The sequence below is a fragment of the Diadema antillarum genome, unplaced genomic scaffold, assembly GCF_040938485.1.
Source record: "Diadema antillarum isolate AM-2024a unplaced genomic scaffold, OU_Dant_1.0 seq00000462_RagTag, whole genome shotgun sequence".
Classification (NCBI taxonomy): domain Eukaryota; kingdom Metazoa; phylum Echinodermata; class Echinoidea; order Diadematoida; family Diadematidae; genus Diadema; species Diadema antillarum.
The window spans coordinates 666777-686291 of NW_027271433.1; the positions used below are offsets into that span (position 1 = coordinate 666777).

Consider the following 19515-nt stretch of genomic DNA (forward strand, 5'->3'; position numbering starts at 1 on the left):
TGGAATTGCTGACACTTTGGAGAGTGAAAAAGGGTGCTTTATGGACCTGCTTTAAAAACTGATGAGCTAAGAGCATCTGGAGAGACATATGCATGAAAAACAACCTTTTTTTAAGATGCTTGTCAACAAAACACTGAAGTATTTTTGGATTGTAATGATGTTGAACAATTCCGCATGGAAGATTTTTTACTTTACCCTGGTGGTATTTAATGGAAGTCATCAATTTGATGGATCCAGAATTCAACACAATGCCAGAAACAAGCCTCAAATGGCCCCAAAATACGCAATGTATTTGGGGGTAGAATAGGGGTAAAAAAGTCCATACAAATCAAGGGTTGTTTCACCAACACCTCAGTTCATTGAACATCTGGCATAGTCTGAGGGCACAAAGTAGATACTACACCAAAAAATTGCTGTCCTATTCCAGGAAGTCTTGATTATAATCTTATATAATTGTCATTTACCTGTAGCTTTGTTTGTTTGTTTGTTGTATGTTTGTTGTTGTTGTTGTTGGTTTTTTTTTTTTTTTGGGGGGGGGGGGTGGTCTGGAGAAATATCTGAAGTAACCCTATTTATCTGCACACAGTACAAAATAATGATGAGAATCCAAGACCTGTGCCCTGTTGCATAAAACCCTTACCGTTGGACTTACCGCTCCTTTCTAGCATTAAGTCTTCAAATTAGCGGTAAATCTTATTATCCTTGATGCTGATTGGCTGTGACGCCTAATTTTTACGGTAGTTACCATTGAAATTCAACGGTAAGTTTCATGCAACGGGCCACTGTATTTATTATGAATTTGAAAACTGATTTTGGTCTGCACACATGGGCTTCTTTGTTTAAAAATCAACAATAAGCACATTGGCACAAAACAACAACAAAACAAGTAATAGTTCCTCATTTTGTATCGCAATAAAGGGGGAATTTATCTCTGTTGATTTGTTTCATTTCTTGTTGTTCATGCATTTATAGAGTTTCACATTATTTTGTGGATGACCCCAAACTTGCAATGCCCCTTTGTAGGCCTACCCATTGCTGGTCAGATAACTTCTTTTCCAGGTCATCTTTATTAAGTGAATAGAGTTCCAGCTTCTTCTTTTTTTCATTTGTGTATAAATCTAAAATTGTATCTTTTGTTTCACAAGTCATCTTTATTAAGTGGATAGAGTTCCAGCTTTTGTCATTTGTGTATAAATCTAAAATTGTATCATTTGTTTCACAGGTTATCTTTATTAAGTGGATAGAGTTCCAGCTTTTGTCATTTGTGTATAAATCTAAAATTCTATCGTTTGTTTAGGATAATGCAGCATTCCAAATGTTAGTTTTCTGCATCATTTCTTGTTCTATAAAGGAATACTTTTCAATCAGAGCTTTTATCTATCTGTCAGACCTTTTTATCTTTGATGATAAGTGCTTAGGGTGGGATTTATTTGCCATATTATTTGCTGAGAGGCTTGTCTCTTGATAGCCGTTTACAGAAAGCCATTATTCAAATGAGAGAAACTCCTTGATAAGATCCATAAAAGAAATATATAAATGGATTGCATTTATATAAAGATATCATGAGAAAAGAAAGCCATTATTCAAATAAGAGAAACCTCTCCATAAGATGCACAAAAGAAATATATAAATGGATTGGATTGATATAAAGATATCATGAGAACGTAAATGATATTCCACGTGGGATTTCCACTATGTTACTTTGACAAGGATATTCTAAGCGTATAAAATTTCAATAGCATCTCTGTAAGCCAGTTTGGAGTTAGCTCGTGGACACAATGGTACGAACGACCTTTCTTATTTCTCAGTCGGTTAGGGGCACTGCACTCGTTTTCAGCACATAAGCTTTACATAACAATTTATGGATTCATCAATCCTGTTCAAACAAAGAATGAGCTTGTGTAGACCTGATGGCCAGAATGATCCGTCAAATAACACTTGGAAAAACATCCATTTCATTACTTTGCACTGAATGTATTAACACTCTCTTTCTATTGATATTGCCAAAATACCAATTTTTCTGTCAGGTAGATGTGCAGGCAAGCACCATTTATAAGGATTGTATGAATAATCATTCCATCACAAATGCTTATCTCAGTGAAGTTAAAAACCAGTGCGCCTGTCGATACGAATGACCTTTTTCTGCTCATGTGCAAAGTGGAACTGCGAACTGCCTTATCTCTCTTGATTGTTTTTTTTTGGGGGGGTGGGGGGAGGGGTCTGCAATAACACATAATGAATATTCATGAGGCAAGCACCCTGAACAGAAAAGGTAATGGTGCAGGAGAGGGACTGAATATTCATGAGAACAGCTTAACCCATTGAGGACAAGTCCCAAGTATACTGTGGCAAGTGTCTATGGGAGGTGCGTGTTGTAGCAAAATCAGTCCGTCCTCAACGGGTTAATGGTGGACCAGCTGACCCAAGGCTTGGTGGGACTGATGAGGCCAGATTTTGTTGGTTAGCAAAAGGCTTGTGAAAGATTATGTTGCTCATCCTGCCTCCCCAGATACATATTTTATTATCCTACAGCAGGTGGTGACAGGTTGTTTTTTAACTTCCATGCATGCACCGCTCAGCAGGTGGCTCTAATATTGGAATATTGGTGCATACTGGCAGATGGGATTCCCTGATGTACCTAGCAAAAAGCTTTTCTAAATGCTTTTGTAGACAGAGATGTGCAGCAAGAGACACTGGCAGGTCCGTGTTCAAAACTAACAATTAAGACATATAAATGTGTGTTATTTTCTAATTTAGTTAAACAGTACACCTTGATGAAAGACCATTATACTAAAGAATAAAATCAAATCTATGCTAAACAATGCTACTATAAAGATATGTGGTGGTGATGGCCAGTTGTTGGCATTCAAATTTAACCCGTTGAGGATGGACTGATTTTGCTACAACACGCATTTCCCATAGACCCCTGCCCGAGCATACTCGGGACTCATCCTCAATGGGTTAAAGGGAAAAGGGAAATCATTGTAAAAGGGAACAGAAGTGTATAACAGTTTTCAATTTCTGAAAATATGAATTATAACTAGGATTGTCTCGACTCTTTTCTTTAATTACTGTAAAAGTGGATATTCTAGCATGTGCAACTTTTGCGTGCTTGCCTGGAAAAGATGAATATCTCATGTTTTCCGCCGAATCAAGACCTCGAAATAGTTACTATAGTGGCAAGCAAAAATATTTTTTGGTTGCACAAAATGTGCAACAAATTTCCACAGCGACAGATTTTGTGGCATATTTCAGTTTGATTTGGAATATTGTGTTTGCTAGTCTGTATCGTTGTGTATTCTTCCCATGTGTATTAAGGTAGACACCAGAAACTAAAGTAAAAATCTTGTTATTTTCACATCGTCTCACAGCACACACCAATTCTTTTGAGTAAGATTTTTACAAGAAAATTGACTTCCTTAAATCCAACAACTAAGGAAAATGCTTAATATTATTGACTTTTTACACTTTTTTGGCAATGAGAAAATCCAGTCCCATGCATTCATGTTTGTGTTTCTCTGTCACCTTTCGGTATGCATGTTCTTAAAGAATTGTGATCATAAAAAAGCATCAATGGAATTGATGGTTTTTTTCTCTTTTTAAAAGTAGATTCTTATTGCCGGGAATGTTAAGGGCTGTAAAGCTGTACAGTTCTGATTCCATTCGTGATGTAAAATTTGTTGATCAGCAGAAGCGGTTCAAGAGGACCTATTTATCATCAGCACTTGTTTCAACCTCATTCTGTCTGTAGGAGTTTTGCAGTAGTATATGGCAGAGCCAAGGTAGACATTGAAAAGAAATTGTTGTGTTTGACTTGTCATGTACAGGAGTACTCACACACACACACACACACACAAACACAAACACACACACACACACACACACACACACACACACACACACACACACACACAGAAAGAAAGAAAGAAAGAAACAAACAAAGGCACAGATCCTCTTCATGGCTGTAATAATGTGATAATCCCTACAGTACACTCATGGTCACATAACCTGTTTATTGCATGCTAGTAATTAAGCAAATGCACCATGCCATAGATAAGTCAAGAGCTATCTCTGCATTCAAATATACAAAGTATCACATGCACATGATACAATACAATACAATACAATACAATACAATACAACACAATACAAGATAATGCAATACATCAATGTTTTATAGGCTCTCCCGTGCGACTCAGAGCACTTACTAAATTGCAGAAATAAAAAGGATTATTTGATAGGAATATGGAATAATAAGTTTAAAAAAAACAGCATTTTGATTAGCCGTAGATCCATCCTTTGGACACCGTACAATTGGTAAACACAGGCATATATATATATATATGTATATGAACACATAAAGGCACATATGCACCTGTTGAGTTGAGAGCAGGTAGAGCTGATATGAACAATGCATTCTGCATTTCATGCCTCAGAAAAAACAGAACACCTCTTTGGTAACCTAGTTCTGCAGAATTCCTTCTCTGGCATAAAGTGCTTGAAATGGTTAGCTGGAGAAAAGTGGAATAATGGACAGGGAAGGGGTCTGTGCTCTTTACAGAGGCAGAAGGGAAATGAGAATTATAGCGCAGCTCAAATGCCAAAGTCCAGTGATGACATATTAGAGAGAGAGAGAGAGGGAATTTAATCACCAAAGATCATCTGGCAAAACAAAAACAAAAATAAAAATAAAGCAAAAAAAATTGTATATACTGTATTTTTTTCTCTTTTTTTGCATAGCAGTCAAAACAGGGCAAAAAGGTATTGGCAATCTTTAAAAAAAAAAATATTGGCAGTGAAAAGGAATTTCAGGGCATCTAAAAAATAATCACCATGTTTGTCTTCTGAAGATGTCTTCTCAATTTATCTGCATGAACCTGTGGAAGAACAGTCCCCAGACTGAAGCATGTACTTTGCATAAGTGATGGAATGAAATGAAGTGAAATGAAATAAGTTTTTTTTTTTTTTTTTGTATTAACACAGACTAACAACTGATAGAATTATGTATATCTTTTTCGTAAAGAATTACCAGAAAGATATGGGCTACATGAGTACAAATGAATTCTAAATGACCGGAATAGCTTGCAATAAAAGTCTATTTTTGAATAATTGTTTAAGACACAACTCACCTGCAACAACCATGATGCTTGCCTAAGGATTGGACAACACTGTAGATAGTTATTTATTTCCAGTTGTCCGACCAAAAATGAGGAAGTTCACGATCGAATCTACCCTCAAAATATACTTCGTTTTGTATGGTTAGCCCATTTAGGACGAGTCCCGAGTATACTTGGGCAGGTGTCTATGGGAAATGTGTGTTGTAGCAAAATCAAACCATCCTCAACGGGTTAATCTAGAGTGACCAGTGAACTTGACCAATAATGTATGGCACCAACAGGGATACAGGGAATAGCTTTGGCTATTCAAACAGAAAAGACTACTAGTAGATAACTGAGTTTTTAACTATGTAAAGTAGGAGAGGAGAGGATAGCCACAAGAAAATTTGAGATATACCATGAGGCTTTCTGAGATGTACTGGAAACTTGCATGTCCTTGTCTATAACAGACAGATTCCAGCCACTAGACTACTGTGAATTCTGAAAATTGAAGGTAAAGTAGTTGTATATTTACATATTTGGGAAAAATAACAATGCGTGAAAATATTGACAAAAACTAATACAGATTTTTGTCTCTTTTTTTTTCAATTATTTTGAAAATGAGAAGACCACAAAGAATTAACAAGTTGGAGAAATGTCCAACATACTGCCATTCACAAAGCTATATGTACGTGAAAATATCAATGTGCACTGTATGAGAGGGAGATATGTAATAGCTTGGGGGCATTTCATGAAGCAGTTTGGTACTGAAATCTTTGCATCTGATTGGCTGAGAGCAAATTTGTGCGACAACTTTGTCGGACAAAATGCTTCATGAAATGCCCCCCTGGTTTCTCACGTTATACCCAGACCGAGAGATATTAATGTAGTGCTGACATCAGCACACCCTTTCTCAGATCGGGATTCAGAGGGCTGTCAGGAGGTCATAGAATATGCAACAATATCTTTTATACCGCGAGCTAAACTTTTAAAGCTAAGGAAGAGATATTGGCAAAAGAAATGATGCATTTGGTATAAACTTATTGTATTCTATAAAATGTAGAATGTAAGTGTTTTCATATCTACCGTTGATCAAAGTACAATGTATTTTCTCTTATCCTTTCCCTATGCAATTTCAGTAACATACATTGTAGCTTCCGTCCATGTATGGATGTATGCGTCTATGGGTGTGTGTGTGTGTGTGTGTGTGTGTTTTATATGTGGGGGATGGCAGGCCTTGATAATTTACCTTGAATCCCAGAGCAGCTTCCTATGTGCAGAGTTGCGGGGGGAGGGGGAGAGGGAGGAGAAGGGTGTAGAGGTGATAGGGTTTAAATTGCATCACTTCTTCATGTGCATGTGAAGGGTGTGTGTGTGTGTGTGTGTGTGTGTGTGTGTGATCCAATTTTGTTAGCTCAGCTGACCTTTATACCTCATTACAGCAAGACTCCATTCGTGCCAGCATGGTTTAACCCTATTGGGATAATCACGTCTAATGCCAGTCATAGTGTCTACCAGTAGAGTACTAATGGTGTAGACAGAGTTAAAAGCCTCACTCCCTTTTCCTGGAACATACTTCTGTGTGGTGTGTGTGTTTGTGTGTGTGTATGTGTGTGTGTGTATGTGTGTGTGTGTGTGTGTGTGTGTTTGCATATGTCTGTGTGCATGTTCACACAAGAGTTTGTATGTGTGTGTTTGTCTGCCCTTGCTTGGGAACTCATGCAAATCGCATTTGCTCCGCCTCATTACACCTAATCAAATTCAATTCCCATCGATATCTGCCCCCTCTTCACACAACATCACTCCATGGTAGGGTTCACACCATGGCCGGTCCTCGCAAAGATAACAATCATATGCACAAGTGATGCATAGGACAAACAAGCAACCGCTTCATAAATGAAGATATTAAGTGCAGAAATCAGCTCACATATGATATGCCTACCTGATGGAGCTTTGACTTCAACTTAAATTGATATCAGTAGTTACTGTACCAGATTGCCGAATTGTCATATTTGTGTTTGCAGCATTTGTGAGAAAAAAGATATGTGATATAATCATATTTTTAAGACCAGTCAAAGCGCTGACAAGAAAAAGGAATGGAAAGTGTATTTAGTATTCTAGGTCAAAGGCTACTTTTGTTGGGGTGATGGGGTAACTTTCAATGGAGTGGTATGGGCTTGTTAATGTTTTTATGCAGACTCTCATTGTCTACTTTTCTCTGTGTATGATTTGGTTTCATTGTCTATAGTTACCTCTCATTATGATTTCTTGGTATTTTGAAACAATGGCTTTGATTTTTTGATTTGTTTATTACGATAGTTTTGTTAAATGCTTTGCATATGAGTGAGAAAAATAATTTCATCTGTCTGTGTTTGTATGCTGGATGGTGTTACAGTGTTGTATGTAGTAAGATACTGGGGACAGTGTTTTAAGTGTTAGTGGTACTTCTATGTTTGCATAAATGAAATATGACTCGATAATCATTCATTTGGAATATATCTCAGAAAGTTAATAAGGAGAGGAATTGGAGATGAGATGTATCAATTGACATTTTGCTTCTTCTTTCAGATTTTATCAGTAAATACATTTTTACTAATAAGATTGATTTGCATGAATAGGTTACCACATGCATCTGCATTGCCAAAGTTATCTGTAGGTGTTGCTTTTCAGTGAAAATATCTGGAGGAGTAGTACTCGTTTCATCTGTCAAACTTGGCTGTCTCTTCATGGCAGTGTGGGTGTGCGCCGGCCTATGATATCTTATGAATGGCTTGCCACTGGCAAAGCCACCTGAAATTATGATTAAACTCGTGCGGCATATCCAAGACTGCACACACGCCACACAGGTGACCAATACCGTGCATCCATATAATCCAGTGGCACATTTTTGTGGGGTGTGATTGGTTGGTGAACCTATGTATGCTCGGTAGGAAAGCATCACATTTTTGATGGTGTGCTTACATTGTACTTTGCTGATTTGCCGCAGATGTCCTGAAACTGGCTGTCAGGTTCATATGGGTTATGTAATCCCCCCTGATCTCTGCTGCATCACAGTTGCCTTCTCGACAGCCTGTGGCAGTGTTACACTTGAGTGGGTGCAAATGTGGTCAAATTGTTCCACCCCACGTACCCGCACCAAAAACTAGGCGAAAGAGGCCACCCCCTCGTGGATTGCCTCAAGTGACCAGCAGTAGTAGCAGCAAAAGGTATCGATCGGGCACATCGCTGTGGCAGAGGAGAAGAAGAAGGGGAGTAATCCAGAGAGGATTGACTGACTTAACCCTTTTTCTGCCAGGGAATTTGGACAGTGTGTAGAACACAATGGGGTTACCTCTGCCAGTTGGTACTCAGAGCAGGCAAAGGATCGACAATACTCTCAAATTTCTGGGGTGGATGGTGGAATTCAGTTCATCAACACAGTGCTCACAAATTGTATTTTATGTGAAAACTAACTGCCTAGTTGTGTAAAGGGTTACAGATACCATTTATTTACTCCTTTTCCCTCTCTGTCTGCACCAAGAGAGAAAATCTCAATTTAGACGTCTGTCTGTCTGTCTTATATCTGACCCTCCCATCAATAGTGACTCATAGCCCCATGATAGGAGCACTGATAATACAGCACATGAATGTAGTATGTTCAGAAATTCTAGACCAAGTCACAATGTAAGGACATGTGTGTCAGGGATCAGGAAGCTAGATTCAAAAGATTGATACATGTAGATGTGAAGCTAAGTGTACACTCTCATTATACCAGGTGACAGTTTGAGGTTGGAGCTGCAACTTGTCACAACACTTCAATTTTTTATGAAGGTATAAATTTGTGAGATGATAGCTTCAAATTTGTGACCCTACCTCTAAATGGAGGTAAAACTAGATTCACAAAGGGTCTGAGCACAGAGACTCCAACTCTCCCGTTTTCGACGGGAGATCTCCCGCCGAAAACCCATTTTTGCAAAATCTCCCGTTCTCCCGATTGAGATTTAATTTCTCCCGCCCTGGCTCTTTGTCTCCCGTTGGAAAGGATTTCTTACTTATTTCTATCGTATGTTGAAAAAATAAGCCTTAGATAGCACCAGAGAGCATCTAGAACCCTAGGAACTTTGCGCTTTGCACACATCAACTTTGAGTCTCCCGTTTGCTAAGGGTTTCAGGCGGGAGAATCTCCAGATCAGATGGTGCTTTGGGTTGGAGTCTCTGTGAGCAGCACCTGAAGACTACTCTCAAAATAGAGAATAAATCAGTAGTACTAGACACCTGCACAAAAATTTGGCAATAAAGCCCCAAATATAAGGAGATATCCCTAATTTTTTCAATAAATGGTCATAGTGACAACTTATTCGAGAAATGGTTTTGCTGTTTTTTTTATAGCAAAACTTAATTGTTCACATTTTGTATATTCATCAATGCTTAACATTGATTACGCTGATCAACATTTTCATGTTGGTCATTCTTATCCCTAATTCACATTTAAGAACTGTTTTGAAGCACTGACACTGTTTTCTTTGTAAGTGTTAGCAAGGGGCTTTAAGCTAGAAGATAACAGAATAATGGCATAAAGAAGAATCAGATTCTGTGGATATACAATAGAGAGAGAGAGAGAGAGAGGGGGGGGGGGAGGTAAGGGGGAGAGAAAAGTGAGAAAGTGAGGAGGATGGTTATGCCCTCACAATTGTTTTTCATATATGCCCAAAGAAATGTTATCTCTTCTTTGCGGGTCCTCTTGGTGTTAATATACAATCACTCGGAAAAAAAGCCATGCTGCTGGCTTCATTACCATACCGTCAGCATTAAAGCGATCAGTCACGTCACTGGTCTGCCTGTGAGCCTTGTGTGGGCTGCTCCTCATTCAGAATTTTCCAGCAGGGGGGGGGGGGGGGGTTCCGCTGGCTACTCTACGAGGCTCGATCTTCCTCCGATGTCTCCAACACCGAGAGGATGACGCAAAGGTTCCTGTTTTCGCCTCTGTGCGCTTCACAAGTCGCGAGGAAATCTAAAACTGCCATCTTTTTCCTGCCGATACTTTGCAGTCCGTGAGGACTTTGATGTCAGGCAGTGTGACGTCATGCTAAGATTGCACAATATTCAATATATGGCTTTGTTTGTGCAAATCTGTGATCTTTTCTCATGGGAATGTATTTGCTAGCTAAGAAATATGTATTCTAATGAGAAATTGAAAAAAAAATAAAAGGAGACAATAAAAAGAAATAATTTGTCAGTGTTTTCCAAGTAATGATTCATTTTGAGCAGACACTGCCCAAAGGAAATTGTTTTAAATTATTTTTTGGACTCATGTTCTACACTTTACCAGCCAACATAAGGCTTCTGGGTATAATTATAGTACTGCCAGGATGTGTGGTTTCAGTGTTTAGAATTGATTGTCCTAATTTGATTAAAATCGTGATACTTGAGGAAATTTCCAGAGCTTCAAGTTTATCATTGAGGGAGCAAGATTAAGCCACTGCTTAGCATGCACAGGAAAACCAAAATCAAGCCAAATTCTGGCTGATTTTTTTTTCTTCATTAAGTGTATTGCTTTACATGAAAAATATTCTCATTGCAAGAATTTTGATAAGAATGTATTCCTATATATCATACAACTTTATTTGTCTTCCCATTTTGTCAGATATACACTTTTATAAGTCCAAACTGTAATGTTCAATTTCATTTGTATGAATAGGTAAACACATAATTATGCTATTTATGCAGGCTTTCTTTTTGGTCATAAAAATTACACTGTTGATGTTGGCATGTTTATGACAATCAATGTAAAGTCTGATAGGGAAGATGATATGAAGAAAATGTAGTAAAGAACATTCAAAATGTTTCAATTTTCAATCACAAGGAAAGAACACTTGACTTACCTCTTTCAGAAGTAGGGGAAAATGATATTACCCATTGTTTGTTCGATTTTACTTTTCTTCAACACAATTTTATACATAAATCCTATTTCTTTTTAGTAATATCACAGAAACCATGAATGAACCAATTACAATGCACATATATCATTAAAAAAGTGTAAGTGTAGGGCATGATTATGTAACAACAATGTATTTTTGTGGAACTTTTGTTATGATTTCTTTGTTTCATTTTCCATATGTGACATTACAAAATGTTTTCGTCCCAGCATCCAGAATAGGTGACATCAAAACTTTAAGATTATACTGGATGGAGATATGTTTCTGCCAAATAGCCGAAAACATGTGATGACATTCAGTGAATATAGGATGAAAGACAGACTCCAATGAGTTACAGGTGCTATGGCTATGATTAGGGAATGCTGTTTGAAAGGTCAAAGGTCAGATTAATGTAGAAGTCTGTTTGGTTTTGTTTTGTTTTTGATTGGCACAGCAAAGCAAGCTAGGCTGTATAGGTGAAGAGCATGTTATGTACAGAGTTTACAAGCATATCATGTACATGTTGTGGTTGCCTTTTTTTATCTGTCCCTATCTCTCACTCTCGTACTCTGTTGTTGGAGTATATTATACCTGAACAGAATGCATAAAATCACTGCTAGGGTAGTGAATTACACGTACAGACAGCACAGAATGAGATTGAACCGCAGAGTTGTGGTTCTGAGGAGGTAGTGCAGTTGAAGACGCAATGAATTATTCTCTCTTTCCCCGGCACTGTGTCCTTGTTCAGATTTATTTTTCGTGCCTCCACCACGAAGTGTCACTGGAGGCATATTGTTCTAGGGTTGTTGGTCCATCCTTCTGTCCTTGTGTTTGTCTGTCTATCCGTAATCGAATTTGTGGACAGCATGATTTAAAAACTCTTTGAGCAATCCAATTGAAACTTGGCATATGTATGTACGAGCCAACAAAACAGTGCCTGTCAACTTGTAAGTATAAACACTCGAGCTCAAATGTTACAGGTCATGGTCAAATTCTAAAATTTCACACTATCACAGTAAAACTTTTTGAATCATTTGTTTTTAGAATTTAGGACTTTCCATCATCTTGTCTTGCCTCTTGCAGTGCTTATGCTAGATGTCGAGCTTGACTGTAAAATTTGTCATTATTTTCTTGGGAGAAGGAATTTATTATGCCATAGTGGTATCGCTGAGTCACTGATTCCAAGGACCCTAATGGAGACTGGCGAACTCCCTTAGCTCCAGACCAAGGGTAGCAATTTGATGGGGGAGGGGGAAGGAAGGCACGATGACTAACACTCTTTTATTTTTCCTAAGTCCCTAGGCTCTCCCTTGCTCCTCTCTGTTTACACTGAAATTTTGCTCTGCCCTCGCAAAGACTTGTCTGTGACACTAACACCACAACGCCAAACTCATTTATTCCTCTTAACTCTCCATTTCATTATAAACTTGCTCCTCTCTGTTTACACTGAGGTTTTGCGTTGTCCTCGCAAAGACTTGTCTTTGACACTAACACCATGCTTTCTCCAGGGTTTTTTTTTCATTTCTTTCTGACACCTGTTTTGATGTTTTTCTCCATGTGTCTACACCATATGTTCGAGAGAATGAATGCAAAAACCAATACTCGCCATATTCAGATATTTTTTTAAACTGCAGGTTCATCATCAAATACAGAAAAATGAAATTGTTACCCTTGCCAAGGAAAGAGGGTATGTTTTCATCAGTGCTTGTTTGTTTATTAGTTTGTTTGTCTGTGTGCAAGATATCTCAAAAAGTCGCAAACAGATTTGAATGAAACTTAAGGAAATGTTGAAAATGATGCAAGAAATAGCTACATGATTAAATATTGGTTGTAATGTGGGAATTTTCATGGATTTTATGAAGGATTTTCAATATTTTGGCAGGTAGGGTCAATAAACTTTGGAGTTCAAGCTGAGCTTTTTTTAGGTTTGCAAGTGTGCACTAAAGTGCATGCTTTGCTCGGGCAAGCTAGATGCCGCGCAGCTGGAAGCTGATGACGTAACAGAAAAGGCTTCTATATTGGGAGATCGGGTGATTTTCAGCATCCATACGTATGAATGGAAATCACTGATCTCTGTGGAAGAACAAGATCAGTGGTGGAAAAACCTGCTTGGCAGAGGTTTGCGCTCTCAGAGTACTTCTCTAGTTTTTAATGATATCATACTTGTACATACATCACAAGAAATATTTATCCTTACATTCATCTTAATCAATGTTTTTCGGCAGACTCAATCTCAAATATATCAACGCCATAAAAAGGGTTGCTTTTTGCATTTAAACTCTTCTTCTGTTTCTCAAAGCCTTCATACCTCTTTAGCGGTTCTGCAATAACCTCATTCAATATTTCATGCATGCAGTGCAATATGTCTCATGCATCCAGCCGCCTCAAGCTTAGCATATATGATCAGGTGTTTGCAATGCATAATTTATACAAGTCTAGCCTGGATCCGGCGTAGTTAAGTGTCAAGCAATAAATAGATATGGCACAGATATGCTCAGACATGGAATAGATGACAGTAAGCTTCAATATTTCATGTTGTAAATAATGGCACATAAAGAATCATTATGCCTACATCCGTCTAATATGACCGGAAGCCACCTGATCATAATCCCAAACTGACGCCATGCAAGGTTAGTGTTTAGTAATATTTACAAATATCATGCATTGAATCAACCCATTCCTCACTGAAATTGGGTATACTAAATTCCCATGGTACCAACTCATAGACAGAAACTGAGTATACCCAGTTCCTAAAATGTACACAAGAGTGTCTGCATTCATAGCCAAAATTCATGTTTTAATATTTACTGAGCAGAAAATGGACTTTTATTGAAAGATTGTGCATTTCTTCTATCAATATCTGTTCCTTTTCTGTCTTTACATACATTTTTGTTACCTTATCTTCTTTAGTAGTAGTGTGTTTATTTTGCTGCAAAACCCATAAGAAGGCACATGAAGCACATGATTCTGAGCTCACTAGATTTTGACCCTATTTGGGTGCCTTTATAGTGCACAACAAAGATTTTTCATTTTCCATTATTAACTGCATTTGCCTAGATGATTTCTGCTTCAGGACAGCAACAACATATCCAAAAGGTCTAAAGATGAGAAGAAAATTAGTCTCAAGACGACACGTCTAAGTACACCATAACTTACATGGGATATGTCATTTTTAATTAAAGAGGATATTACCAGTAAAGGCAATTATTTTCAGGTAATATCTGTCAATATTGTTACTGTGTACTTTGCAAACAATTTAAGATTTATTCATCATAATTCTTACATAGTAAAATTACATTGAATTGAAAAACAAGAAAATACTGTGAGTCCTTTCTCATTTTAACTAAGCATTAGCAGGTATTATGGGTATGAACTTTTTCTTTTTTCATATCATTGTGAAAGCTATCCCATAATTATCAGACAGAATATGATTCATGTGATAATGATCACCAAATGACAAACTTGTTCATTGACTTGATTAGATACACCACTTTACTTCTGTTTAGTATCTTTGCAATATGATTGATTAATTCAATGATAAATTACTATTTTGTCAGCACTAGTGAGTTTTTTTATTTGACCATCATGAACGAAAGTGACAAAGGAAGGCAAATCTATTTAATTCATAGCCTGTAAAGCTTATAAACAATTCAACTTTTTTTTTGTCCTTAGTAACATATGTCGGTCAATTGACAATGAGTGCTCAGACTAAAAACTGGTGGCTATTGTGCCAGTTTTGCAAGCCATCCATTGCTCGCATTATTTCACTGCCTTTAGGCCTAAAAGCGTTGTGATACCTCGCAAACAAGCACTCTGTTGTCATGCCAACAGTGTATATCCTTTGTCTTTGATGCTACAGGTTTCTCTGTGGCAGCGTTATGAAAAGTGATAATCACCACCTGTGGGTAGATTGCGGGGCCCCTCACCGCACAGCTCTCTTAAAAGAGACAAGAGTTAATTGATTGATTGAATGTCAGAATCGGTTCTTGGAACCAATAAGCTGAGCTTAGGAGATTCATTATTCCAATTCACAGCTCTCTTAAAAGAAAGAGTTAATTGATTGATGAAGTGTGAGAACCAGTTCTTAGAACCAATAAGCTAAGCTTAGTAGATTTGTTATTCTAATTTATGCTCTCCACATGTAGTCTTAACACAGTATCTGTATTTTTTCTTTATGTGATGCAAGAATATGCAGTGCTAAGCGAACTATATTTATGATAATTGTAAGAAAAACCTTATACAGCAGAGCTGAGAACTCAACCTTTGTCTTTGTGAGTGAACTCCCTAATCTTCTTCATATAGTCTAAGCTGTTCTCAGTCTGATTTGACCTTTTTTGAGTCTTCTTGAGTTTCCTAGACTTTTGCAAGTCCCTTCAAACCAGAAAGATATGACAGAATATGTTTTTTTATTTTTTTTTATAGTAAACCTGTTTTATCTGTTGCCTCTTTTTCTCTGTGATGGTGTTGCCAAAGATCCTACGTAGGATCTTTGGTGTCACTACAAATGTTTGGCTCTCTGTCTAACCTTGTTTGTGGGAACCTGTCACAGATGTAAACTAGATACTGTACGTCATTAAGTGTGTGTGGGCGGAGCTTAGTGCTGTTTTACATCAAATTCACAGAAATTGGGCCTCGACAATGTGAATGCTTTATGAGGTAATACACGTTGTATCTCTCTGAAGCGTGACCGAAGGGAGGTGTTGTTTACAGGTTAACGCTCTCAAGTGATCACCACAGCAGCATTGCTGTCACATTTCGGGGAGTAATTCTGAGTTCTGGTTTTTCTCCATCTAGTTGTCTGTGGTGTTGTCAAGATGCTTGCTATTTGGCTCATTTTCACTACTAGGATAACATAATATATGCCGCCACATGCGTGAGGACCTTTTCCTCTCTTTTTTTTTGTCTCAGGGAATGTACTGGTAATCTGTTTTTTTCCCATCCACTTCACAACATTGTTCACTAATATAGATCTTAAAGTGCTTTGCAGGAGTTGCTCTCGTGGACTTGAGTGTTTGCATATGGGTTACTGTTGACTCATGTGTATATTTGCAACTTAACTATTTCTCTTGTAAATTTCTAATCTCATTAACGAGGAAAAGATAGATTTTGTTACTTTTTGATACTTATTTTTTAACGATAATGTCTCCCCGTAATTGCTCCTTGTGGTTGGCAATATCTAGGAGAGGTTCGTGCGATGCCGGGTGATGTTTGAAGTGCTACTCCTCTCATTTACGTGTGCATCGTGCTATGGTCGAGTGCATTCTCTGCTGTATAGCTAAGTTATGGAGTTTGCAGGGAAGGATCAAGGTGGCACCCTCTGAATGATGCTGGGCATGCTACCGTAAAAGCTGTGATATTCATGAATTTTGTGAATCACTGGTGGGCAACAAATTTAACAGCAATCAAAAATATTGCAAAGGGACAATCATAAGTGCACCTCATACGATGACCCTCTGTGTCAAATTGTGAAAACATCTTGCAAAAATGTCTGTGACTTCCTCATTGGTGAAAATAACAGCTTTTACAGTAACAGGATTGCTTTAAATTTTATGTGTGCAGACCTTGAGATTGGGAAGTTTATGGGTATCCATTGTGTGTCTTAATGCTTGAATAAATAGATTAGATTTGAAATCAAATCACAACTCCTATAATCCATATGAACCATATACATTGCCTATAATTTTTGGAATAACAGTTCTGAATAATTTTGTCTAACATTGTCCTTCACAGGTGGAATCAACTGACGAATAAGTCAAAACCATGTGTTATTGTGGATTAAACACCTTCCAGACGGCAAGTTGTAACCCTGCGCAGGAGTGTCATAAATGAGCTGACCTCCCCTGACTCACTTACCCATCATGCCAGGGTTGATCAATCGCCACACGAGGGCTCCCTTGACCCTGCAGGCAGCCCGTGTGTCGGCATGCGTCAACGGCCTCTCTGTGGGGCTGGCGGCCTCACTGACCTATTTCAACCAGGAGGACCATGTAGTCGAGGGTGTCTTTGCCTTCAAGATGAACGAGAACACGACGGTCGCCGCCTTCGAGGCCCGCATGCTACAGGGTCGCACTATCACGGTGCATCTCAAGGACCGGACACAGGTGGAGCACTTCAACGAGATCCTGACTGGCCGCGTTACCATGACGCCCAACCAGCCCAATATCCTGCCACCAGGAAAGTTCGCCCTCTCCGAGTTCCACAATGCCCGTGTCTTCTGTGCCAATCTGGGCACGATCCGGCCCCACGGCACAGTCACTATCCTCCTCAGTATCTCCTCGCTCCTCGGGACAGGCACGCGGGGTGAGGCCAAGCTCCACATACCCAGTGTCTTCACGCCTCGGTACAAGAAGCATACAGTCCGGGAAAATGCTCCCCAGCCCCAGCAGATGCCTGCAAATACTACGCAGATGTCACAGTCATCGTCTTCAGCATCCGGGAGTGCTTCTGACCACATGCACCGCTCGCTACTCGACATCACAGAGGAGGTTGGAGAGAATTTGCAGGAATACGAGTTTGAATTTCAGTTAGAGGTGAGTGAAGAATTGTCTTCAAGGAGTATGCTTTTGTTTTGGATCTCAGACAGAAAATGCAATTTTGATGGAATGTATGCTAGCACATATAAATGTAGAAATTATAAGCTGATTTTTTTTGTTTTGTTTTGCAGAAGGACATACACTGTATTTCAAATAGTTCAGTGCTACTTCACTTTATTGAAAGCAAATGGAATTTAATGGCCAGCTGTCTAGCTCTACCCTCTTTCAAACTAAAACTAAAATCTAGAATCTCTGAATGGGAAGATGATAAGAGCATTAAGGGGCTGTTGTGATAACTTAGTTGGATTTTTGTTTGATGTAATGAGACCCCTCCCCCCCCCCCAAAAAAAAAAAAAGAAAGAAAGGAAACAAAATTGATTTGTCTTGTTCTTAATTCCTCTTTTCAGATTAGAGCCCCCTCACTCCTTTCTGGAGTCTCAAGCTCTTCTCACGCCATTCGTGTCGACGCAGAGCCTTTTGCCTCTAATGCTTCCAATGTCTTTGTCACCCTTGCTGAGCCCCACCCCATGGACCGCGATCTCGCCATAACCATCCACTACCCAAAACCACATGTGCCGGTTGTCATTCTGGAACACGGTGACATCAGCCCAACGGCGTATGAGCAGTTTGTGAAGACGGAGAACGAGTACAAGAATTCGGGAGACAACGACACGGAAGACAAAACGAGGACTTTCCTCCAAAAGCGCCTTCTGAAGGACGTGATGCACAACCCGGTGTTGATGCTCAATTACTGCCCGGACTTTGAGAAGTTGACACAGCAGATGCTAACCTATCGGTTTGATGTACCCGGCGAGTATGTGCTACTCGTTGACAGGAGCGGTAGCATGAGCGGGGAGTACATCGCCAACGCCCGCGAGACCTTGATGATGGTGCTAAAGAGCCTCCCGATGAACTGCCGCTTTAACATCATCGGCTTTGGCTCGGCTTACAAACCCCTATTTGAGTCGAGTCGGCCCTACACCCAGGACAATGTGAGTGAGGCCAGTGCCTACCTCCGGTGCATGCGCGCCGACCTTGGTGCCGTGGCGAACCTCTTGGTGCCATTGCAGTGGGTGTATCGACATCCTGTGGTGCGGGGTTGCCCCCGCCAGATCTTCATCTTCACAGATGGAGGAGCCAACAACACTGCAGAGATTCTGGACTTGGTGCGCAGTAATGTTCCCCACACGAGGTTAGTGTGTTGAGCTCTCCTCTCAATATCTCACTCAAAGCAATGTTCCAGTTATGACACCAAGTTCCTCTTCCTCTGTGTATCTATACATTTCTTTATGTGAAGACTTCTGTGGGCCATTGGCTACTGAACAGTAAAATGTTTGGTCCACTTAGCTTTAGCTTAGAACTCAATAGCTGCAGTGCCATATCCCAGAAATAAATAAACCAGATAGGCATGAACCCACATACATCAAAAACAACAAATTCCTTGAGATTGGCATGCATTTTTGTATTTGAAAATAGCATGCCTTTTGATCGTTGCAATCTGATTTCAGGTCAAGCAGTGTAACCAGGAAGAATTACCTTGATCTACCAAACTCTCTCTGACTGAGGCAGTGATCACAAATTGGTGCACTTAAATGACATGAACAGAGAATAGAAACAATTGAAAAGCAAAGATATTATCTGGAAAAGTAAATTTGGATAGACTTTTATAGACAAAAACATTGCTGTACATGTACCAATAGCTTTCTAAGTGTTTTCACATCCTCATTTTTGTGTTAGTTTAGCAGGACATGAAATTTAATTGCACAAAAAAAAGTCCAAAGAGCAAAATATTCCATATTTCTGGTATTTGTGACAATGTATTAAGATATATTTAATCCAAATGTGCATGATAAAACAATAATGTGTTCTGATATGGTGCATTGAGTAATTGCTCCTTTTTGCAATTGCCCTTGATATGGTGTGAAAGAAGAAATTTCTACATAAGTTTTCTTGATTAACTAGATAAAAAGAATTTTGTATGTTTTTAGTCTA

The 19515-nt window shown here is 38.9% G+C and overlaps 1 protein-coding gene across 1 annotated transcript in view; it reads left to right on the top strand.

Moving 5' to 3' along the window:
• LOC139733145 (von Willebrand factor A domain-containing protein 5B1-like) overlaps positions 1 to 19515 on the top strand; it is a 100135-nt gene that overhangs the window by 54241 nt on the left and 26379 nt on the right. The window contains exons 2-3 of the mRNA XM_071643987.1: positions 16721 to 17520; positions 17931 to 18715. Coding sequence (XP_071500088.1) covers positions 16849 to 17520; positions 17931 to 18715 — 1457 coding nt within the window. The 5' untranslated portion in view covers positions 16721 to 16848. The remainder of the gene's footprint in view (positions 1 to 16720; positions 17521 to 17930; positions 18716 to 19515) is intronic.